At 37.5% G+C, this 9618-nt stretch overlaps 1 protein-coding gene across 6 annotated transcripts; it reads left to right on the top strand.

Moving 5' to 3' along the window:
- Nucleotides 1–1919: 1919 nt before the first annotated feature.
- LOC107597995 (transmembrane protein 79-like) lies at nucleotides 1920–6620 on the top strand. Of its 6 annotated transcripts, XM_016289231.1 has the most exons (6): nucleotides 1920–2048; nucleotides 3077–3634; nucleotides 4431–4625; nucleotides 4775–4997; nucleotides 5635–5678; nucleotides 5763–5910. In XM_016289231.1, the coding sequence occupies exons 1-6, from the start codon at nucleotides 2045–2047 to the stop codon at nucleotides 5828–5830; spliced, it is 1092 nt and encodes a 363-aa protein (XP_016144717.1). In that variant the 5' UTR covers nucleotides 1920–2044; the 3' UTR covers nucleotides 5831–5910. The 6 variants fall into 6 exon arrangements, with proteins under 6 accessions (XP_016144717.1, XP_016144716.1, XP_016144712.1 ...); XM_016289230.1 differs by lacking the exon at nucleotides 5635–5678 and having other exon boundaries at nucleotides 5763–6620; XM_016289226.1 differs by having other exon boundaries at nucleotides 1921–2048; nucleotides 3055–3634; nucleotides 5635–5910.
- Nucleotides 6621–9618: the final 2998 nt, after the last annotated feature.

Raw genomic sequence — 9618 nt, forward strand, 5'->3', positions numbered from 1 at the left:
GAACAATGTGTAAAGTGTACAGTACAGTATGTCTTTCAATAAGCCATAATTCTGAAGGTTCTTGAGAAGAGCAGCACTAATTTTATTAGAAAACATTTGTATTGTATGAAAACCAGGTGCCAAGAGCATAATATCCCACATATAAACACTGCCATTAAAATTAATCACTCTTACAGACATTCACAACCAATCAGCCTTCAACCAATATGACAATATGGAATTTAGAATTCCTGGCCGCACAGATTCACACAGAGTCAGTTAAGAAGTACAAGGACACAAGGACTTCAACAGACACGAGCACCACTACAAAAGACAGTGGTTATAAACAGTGATTCTGTCTATAATGATTGTGGCATGATGCAAGTAACATACTGACACAAAGGACAAATGATTTACAACATTTCCTTTGTCACATTCAGTGCTACAGCCTCCAGATGTTGCAGCTCGATGTGACGCAAGCAACAACAGTCGTGTAAGTGGAAAACATGAAATCCCTTCTTTACAATATCCAGTCAAGATTTCTGCAGGCATGTCATTATCTTCATAAAGAAGAGACCACAACAGCTGACAGAAGAGTCACCAACAAGTAAGATTTTTAATTAATCTTAAATCAAGAATTTTTTCTTGATTTTTTCTCAAATTTTAAATCAAGCCATGGCATTATCTCCAGAAAAAAGAGATCACAAGAGATGACAGAAGACTCGCCAACCAGTAAGATTTTAAATGAAAGCAAAACAACAACAACGACAAAACACTTGAGTTAGTTAAAGCTAAGATATAGTTACAAGCAGGGCCGTCGCTAGGAATTCTGGGCCATTTACTGGGCCGTGATCGCAAAATCACGTTCATTGGTGGGGGGTGGTGGTAGGGGGAACGGGCCTTCCCCTTGCCATGGGCCCCTGTTACTCAGTTCCACTATTACCCTCTGTCCGGCACCCCTGGTTATAAGTATGGTTGTAAGTATAGTTGTCAGAAAAAGTTGTTATTTTCAATGTGAATCCTTACATTTGTAATGCCATTTACACTAACACACACACACACACACACACACAAACACACTAGTGTGTGAAACTGCTACAGTCTGCAACCAGGAAACCTGTAACTTATGGAAGCAGAGAAGCCCTGGCACAGCACTCTGGGTGGGGCAACTAGCTGGACCAAGAGTGCACTCTGCGAATTGCACACCTTGGACACGTGGAAAATTAGGGGCGAAGCTGCCAGTTCACCTCAGGGAAACACTTGAAGTTAGGGGCTAGGGTTAACAAGCATTATTCATTTCATTTTCATTTTATTATAGATTTACTTTAATTGTGCAGGGGCATTTTTTTCCCCCAAACAGTTTTTATGGAGGGTGAGCACCCACCCGCAGAAACATAAATCGGCGCGTACACATTTGTGATCCTGGACCACAAAAACAGTCTTAAGTCGCTTGGATATATTTGTAGTAACAGCCAAAAATACATTGTATGGGTCGATTTTTGTTTTATGCCAAAAATCATTAAGACTTTAAGTAAAGATCATGTTCCATAAAGATATTTTGTAAATTTCCTACTGTAAATATGTCAAAACTTACTTTGATTAGTAATATGCATTGCTAAGAACTTCATCTGTACGACTTTAAAGGCGATTTTCTCTATTTCGATTTTTTTTGCACCCTCAGATTCCAGATTTTCAAATAGTTGTATCTCGGCCAAATATTGTCCTATCCTAACAAACCATACATCAATGGAAAGCTTATTTATTCAGCTTTGAGATGGTGTATACATCTCAAAAATGACCATTATGACTGGTTTTGTGGTCCAGGGTCACATTTATCAAGAGGCCACTTCACACTTGACTTTAATGAGTTGATGAGTGTGTAAAGCTGTAGGCTACATACTTAGTGCTGCAGCCGCGCCAATGACAGACAGCGACATACCTCCCCTTTAAGAGAATGTCCCTTTAACTTCACCTGAACACACCTGAACTTCCATTACGGAAGTTTCACTACAGTACAGGAAAAACAATCCAGAAAAAAAAACACAACAACATCCTGTGGGGAAATATGGGTGAGTTAGTACTTTGGAAAGTTTTATTCTTTTACTTGAGGTGTTACATGTTCTTCAACCTGTGTCGCGCAGAGAGTTTGAGCTTTTTGACATATCAAATGACTTTCGGCCTAGAATCTCCTTCTCATTATTAAAATAAGGCCCGTTGAATACAATATAATAAAGATGGTCTTGTAGACAATAACAGCTTGAGAATAAGTGCTGTCGTTGTTCTGAGCTTGCTCTTATGATTCTGTCCAAGTTGTTTTGCGGCCTCGTTCGCTTTCAGTTATTCGTCTGCGAGCTAATCGAGCTAAGTGACATCAGTTATGGCTAAATGTCTTCGTTTCGTGCTAAATAAATATTCACAGGATTGATAGATTGGGGAATTCAACTTCCTTTTACACTTTTGACAGCTAGTATGTATAGTCAGTTCTTTTTATATTGTTTAACAAACTGTTTTTCATGACAGCTATCATGAAGTTGTTTTTTAGAAGTCATAGTTACTTTAGTTTGACTATGTTCATGATTTATGATTTAAATTAGCTTAAACTTGTATTTAACTACTCATTTGCAGGTTGACCCGCTACCATGTTCCAAAAACCACCATAAGCTTGTATGACCAGTTACTCGGTCCAAGATAGTCTACAAGCACCAACTAGAAACCAGCTACCATTGTAAACTGGATTTTCGGTCAAGTTTATCTGCGGTTTCTGTGATCCTGACTAAAATAGCACCATTTTACTAATTATTAACATTTCAGAGTGATACTAGATTGTTTTTATTTGTTTGTGTAATATTAGGGAATATGATAAACGTGTGGTTCAGACAGTATTCTGAAGTTAGAGTCTCAATTAGGGTAAGCTCCTGCTCTGCTATCTGCCATCTGCCATCTGCTTATAACTTATTCTCCTTCTAATTTATTACATATTGGTTCCAGTAGGAGATATCCATTCACAAAATGTAAACCTCTTACAAAATTACCCAGACAGACTGTTGCCAGCTTCTCCAATTGTTTCATTGCCAGAATTTCTGTTTTCATTTTCCAGGGACAATGGACACGGGCCCTCCTGGACCAGCAGCGATGCTCCAAACGCCTGAATGGGTAGCGGATGTGGACAAGGTAACAAAGGATGTAAACAGCACTGAGGAGGAAGAAGAGGAAATGATCAAATCTGCAAGTATGGAACCCAGTACCCTACAGTGGCCTGAGAATAAACCTGAACCACAGATTCTGCCAGTCAAGGATGAAGAGAGCACAAGCGTGAAATCAGATTGCATCTCACTCCGATGTGGAGTGAGCCGGACGGAGAGCGAGAGGGAGGAATTTGGGCTGAAGGAGATGGAAGCAGGGAAAGAGAGTGTTTCTGACCCTGAGCTGAGAAACCGAGTGAAAAGCACCTGCTCAGAGATAGAGGTGGTGAACATAATGCCAGAGAACGCAGCCCGAGTCTTCAGCCCCAGCATCACCATCCTGCGCTCCACCAGCGAGCAGGAGGCTGCAGACGACTGGAGAGAAGAAGAGAGAAGTCCCTTCATGGGGACACATGGAACACCGCTAGAAGACTATTACCAAGACTGGCCCGCCACATCCAAATCACGCTGCTGTAAGTTCAGATTAAATCATTACGTGTTTCGTAACTTTTAATACACAATATATTGGTACAGTATTATCAACTGATATTAGAGATTAGAGAATTTATTGGTATAGGCTGATATACTGTACATTCCTACAGCTCAAACAGCAGAGCATGGCTCTACCAACACCAAGATCATGGTATCAAGTACCAGGAAATGCTGATAAATGTATACCTTGAATGGAATGTAGATAAAAGCTTCTGTGAAAGTAAAAATGATATTGGTTATTTAACTGTGTATACTCATTTCCCCTATTTTTGCATTTAGATTACCTTTGTCGTTCTCTTCCGCTCACTTAATCTTTATTTTTCTTCACTTAATGAATATTAATTTTCATACTATATATTATAATATTGTTGCTATAGCTAAATTCACTTTTATAATTCAGCTCTTTTTTTTAAATAATAGATTTGTTTTGTTTTTAATGCATTTACACACAATAGTATAGAATTTTAATATCTGTGCATCCCTAACATTAATCATTTTATGTAAAATCTCACAAACCAAATTAAAACAATTTTAAATCAATTATTTAAATAAGACCTTTTGCAAATTTGTGTGCAGTGTATTTTTCCTTCAGGTTTGCAAATTGCATATTCAAAAATGAACAAATAAGATTTCCACAAAAATGTTAAGCAGCACTACTGTTTTCTACAATGCTAATAAGAAATGTTTCTTGAGCATAAGATTATACAAACCGCAAACGTTTAAATGGTAGTGTACTTTTACAAAAGCATGAAAAGTCTGTCTCTTTCTCTTTCTCAGGTAGCATTGGTGGATCTTATCGTGATGCTCTTAAACTGGGTGCGTCTATGTTCACTTCTGCCCTGATCTTCCCCTTATTGGTATGGGGTGGCTACGTCTTCCTGCCCTTTGATGCCCCTCTGCTTGACAGCGCCCCCCTACGGCTGGTCTACACGCTGCGCTGCTCTGTTTTTGCAGTCATACCTATTGTCCTTGGTAAGCAGTACCTTGGGTCTGTTTTGACTCTGTTGAGATGACTCGACATTGATAAATACAGTTTAACTTCGTATTCATTCATTGCTGAATTATTAAATCAGAAGGAGCTGTTTGGAAACTGTTGTTCTGCTCTTTCTTTCCACTCTTAGGTATGTTGGTTCTAGGTGTGTCCCGTCTGAGGTATCGCTCCTTGAAGCCGCGGTTTGAAGGGGAGAGGGAAGTTCAGCAGGTGGCAGTTCACCAGCGCTATGTGGAGGACTCCGTCTCCCTCTTTCTCCTTTACTTCCTCCAACTGGCTGTCATGGCTGCCTACCTGAATCAGGATCTGCTTAAACTAATTCCTCTTCTCACCATCGTTTTTGCCTTTGGCAGGTACAAACTCCCTCTCTTGTCACAATTCAGTTCGATAAACAACACAAAAATAGTTAAAATGTAACGTCTACTTACATTTTATGTTAACTGAACTAAAATATTTTAGCTAGTTGCCAAGGCAACATTTCTCATTCTCATTTAGTTGGACCTGAAATAGCAAAATAAATAAAACTAAAATGGAAATAAAAATTATTAAACTATATAGACACTTTGAACTTTGATAACAACAACTTTGAGCTTCCAGGTTTACCGTATTTAATGTGCTCTTTGTATGTGCATTGACCAATGATTATATCTGGATAAAAACCTGAATTAAATATGTCTGAACTTTAATTTTTTGGGTGAACTAGACAATGCATATTGTCGCTATCCACAATATGTGTTGTAGCATTTTTGTATTGCTATATATTGTGGCACGATATAGTGTTACAACCCTAGTGATTAATTCACTTATTTTTCATGTTTTGTTTTATGTTGTTTTTGTTTGTGTTTTTCTTTTCTGAAATAATAAACTTTGTTTATTTATAGGTTTAAATTAGATTTTGAATCCCAGATATTCAATGTGTACTAACTATACTTTTTTAAAAAATGACTTTTTGATGTATTTATTTTTGATCTGTGTCTTGGTGCATCACAGACTACTGTACTGGGTCGCAGCAGCTTGTGACAGCAGTTTGAGAGGTGTTGGCTTTGGGTTCTCGTTTCTGCCAATGCTGGTTATGCTGGTGGCCAACCTCTACTTCATCTTCCTCTCTGAATCCGCAGGCTCCATCTTTGCCCCAGACATCCCAGAACCACCTGTTCCTCCAACCAAACAGCGGTTCTGGGGCTAGACATGCCACATCTGACACCTCTGCTACTGCCAAATGTAGACCAGATCTCTTTAGGCTTAGAGCCAGCTTAAATTGGACTATAAGACATTTGTGTCTGAGAACGTTTAATCCAACTGTGATTTCTTTTTCCTCTCCTGTTCTTTGCTTTCCTGATTACTTTTATATCATGACCAGGTGGGTTGAAATTGCCAGAACTCCAGTCAAAGGAAAGCGAAGAGGTGTAGAACAAAAGGGGGAATCTGTGTTTTTTTCTCTCTCCTTGAACTAACTTATAAATAGAATTTGTGTAGTGAAACGTTAGACACCAAACTACAAATTAAAATGAACTAGCCTTTATTGCTGCTGAACAAGATTCGTCATCACTCAAAAGAGCTCCAAATAGACTGGTTTCAACTCAACTATTTTAAGATGAGAATGTCAACAAGAAGAAAACAAATGTCCAATTATTTATTCCAAGTATCTATTTTTTCTAATTTGGTTAGGCATCGTTTGCTTATTCAAGTCTACATTGTGTGGTGTGTGAAGTTAGTGGCCTGCCCAAACATGTAATTTTCCACAACCACTCCTTCATCTCTTTGGTAATTTAAGGGCAATGTGATGTTTACTGTGTGCAAAGTGTAGACATATTTTGAACAGATTTGTTAAAAGATATGACTTAAGTAATCAATTAGAAGATCTTGTAAATGAAATACTAATCAGAGATATAAGAAAACTGTAGCCTAGTGCAACTGAATGTATTAAGCTGGAATTAATTCCTGTTCGTTATATTTTCATAAACATTTTTAACAAATCTAAAGTTTTTTGTGCATAAATTGAATGTATGTCAATTGAATTGAATGTAAAAACGCAGGTCATCGCATACGATGGTGGTAGTTTCGAACCTGCTCAACAAGTTCAATTTTTGTCGGAGGGCAAAAAATATTTCCTACCTGCCGTCATTTGATAGCTCGAATACATGGACAGTTGACGGCAAACATCCAGCAGTATTAATAAAAATACTTTTGTATCATATACTGTGTAAGTCTGACTCTGAGGCAGAATGGCATCTCAAAGTCGTAGGAAACACAACGCTTGTCCGTTTCGGTTGAGGGAGAACTGCCCCTTTCGAAAGCTGAGGAGGAACGTATGCAATGGTAAGAAGACCGATGACATAACTTGATTTATTACCAAATTATTTAATTCAAGCAAGCAATTAAACCCCACAAAATTTAAAACCAATAAGCGATCAATTTTACATTATGTAGTGTGTCCGTGAAGTGATGAAGTCACGGCTGTATGCCAGGCATTTATCGTGATCCAAGTCTGCATTTGCCCTCAAGTGTTAATGTTTTATTGTGTTTTACTCCATTGCTTAGGAGTAATTTTAAATGTTGGTTGTGCCAGCTGCCTGTCGGAAGCTGCAAATCACGTTATGAAATGCCACTTGTTTTATCAACCACAGACTCGAGGAGCACACTCGTGCCCACTGGAGGCCAATGGAGAACATTAGAAAGCCCGCCTCAGTCAGGAGCCTCTGGGTCAAACTGCGGGATTAACCGAGCCGTCAGCGTCGAGACCTTCCCTCAGTCTGATTCCCACCTGCAAGAAGAGTTCTCAGGTCAGCGTCAATCTAACTTTAACTGAGTTGCAACAATTTGCAGTTTACTAGATTTACCTCCACAACCATTTTAAAAGGTGCCCTTTGTAATATTTATTTTAAACTTTTTTTGTTTATATTTAAAAAAATTAAATATAAAACATTGATTTAAAAAAATCGTATGTTGTTAACAGAGTACGCTAAATAACAGACGAGAAGATACGTCTTTACCAACCGCTCAGTCGCTCTGACTGGCACCTTTTTATTAAAACAGAAAAACACGTGCATTCATTCAGTCACTGATTAGGTCACATGACATCTAGTGACATGACACATTAGACATCTGGATTGCCTGTCCCAAATAGAAAACAAAAATACAAATACAAATGAGAGCATACTATTTCTACATGTCAATATATATACACTGAACAAAATTATAAATGCAACACTTGTTTTTGCCTCCATTTTTCATGAGCTGAACTCAAAGATCTAAGACTTTTTCTATGTACACAAAAGGCCTATTTCTCTCAAATATTGTTCTCAAATCTGTCTAAATCTGTGTTAGTGAGCACTTCTCCTTTGCCGAGATAATCCATCCAGGGAGCGTGTGTGGTAATATATATATATATATATATATATATATATATATATATATATTTACACACACGATTTTTTTACCTTTTTTACTTCTCACCAGTTTATAATTATATTTATAAATGGAGAGTGGCTTTTTTCCAAAAATCACAGTTCTGAACCATTTTTTTTTAATTATTTTTAATTAGCAGGTCCCAAATGTTTTTTAGGGGATCTTTCAAGAGTGACTATACAGCACATTGTGAGTTATTGCTATGCATGGTATTGTTATTATTAAACCCATTGTTTCCCCTGCCATGGACACAGATATGGATCCACCAGCTGGTTCAGGTTATGCAATATCAGATGTTCCAGGGCCGTCCAACTTAACCCTTATTAACCAGCAGTGCCGCCTGTCCTCCACTGATACAATCATGGGTAAGAGAAGCAGACCTTGGTTGTGTCAACTGATTCTTTTATATGCCTGATAAAATTTTTAAAAAAAAGTTATTTTTGATGTAATGTTCTATTTTTGTCAGATCTGGACAGTGGAGTGGACCCAGAGACAGGAGAACGAGCCCAGGGGTGACAGCCTCGCCTCTCTCATGAACACAAACGTGGCATACTGAATGCTGGATATTGCAACCCATGACTGATAATCTGGGTACATTTGAATGTATTTTGTCTCTAGGCAAGGACTGTTGACAGATTCAGTACTTATGACGATAGATTAAGTCTGTGTGCCATTCAGCATAGCCAAAACTGCACATGCAACTTTGGTGGTGCCGAAATCCAAATACTGAATCGTCTTAGCATCCGAAATACTGTTAAATGACAATAAACCTATACAGACTTGGTGATCAGTTCATCTGCATGTAATTTATGGGTGGTCTTCCCTTCTAGATTGTTTGTAGTTTAGAAAATCTGCACACTTCCACTGGACTCAAGTATTGTCTGTTATCTGTGCATGACAAAGAAATGAAAAATACAAGAGTACAATATTCTAAGGGTGATGCTTTATAAATCAAATTTATTCTACTGTTTTGTTTTTGCGTGCGTTATTTTTTTAAAATATATTTGCATATAGTTCATAAAAATGCTGCATTTGACAGCAGGAAACCTCTTTATATATTGTTAAAGTGGCATGTGTTTCTGTTCATGCCAGGTGCCTCATTACATTTGACAAAATATCTGAATTTTTTTGAATACAGAAACAGCTGGTAACTTTACAATAAGGGTCTCTGACCAAACTTTGCTGTAAATCTTGGTTAGTGTAATGCTAATTTCTACATATACTAAATACTTTAACATTTGTATTAATATATTATGAAAATTTATAAATAAAAATGAACAATGAACAGCATTAGGTATGAACCTACATTAATGCAGAAATGTTAAGAAACTGAACCTAATTGAAAAGTGTTGCATTCGGGAAAATTGATTTTTTAACAAATATATTTTAAAATGTGAAGTGTTTTGTGTGCCTTTTTGGAGGGAGTTTGCAAAGGTTACAGCTTCCGTGAAAACATTTAATTACATAAACATAGTAAACTACCAAGGTGTTTTGAAAAAAGTACCTTAATTTATATTCAATTCAAGGGGGTTCAGCACAGAATAGAATAAAACAACAACATGGTCC

Source organism: Sinocyclocheilus grahami, unplaced genomic scaffold (assembly GCF_001515645.1).
Source record: "Sinocyclocheilus grahami isolate Dianchi unplaced genomic scaffold, SAMN03320097.WGS_v1.1 scaffold242.1, whole genome shotgun sequence".
In the NCBI taxonomy this organism is placed as follows: domain Eukaryota; kingdom Metazoa; phylum Chordata; class Actinopteri; order Cypriniformes; family Cyprinidae; genus Sinocyclocheilus; species Sinocyclocheilus grahami.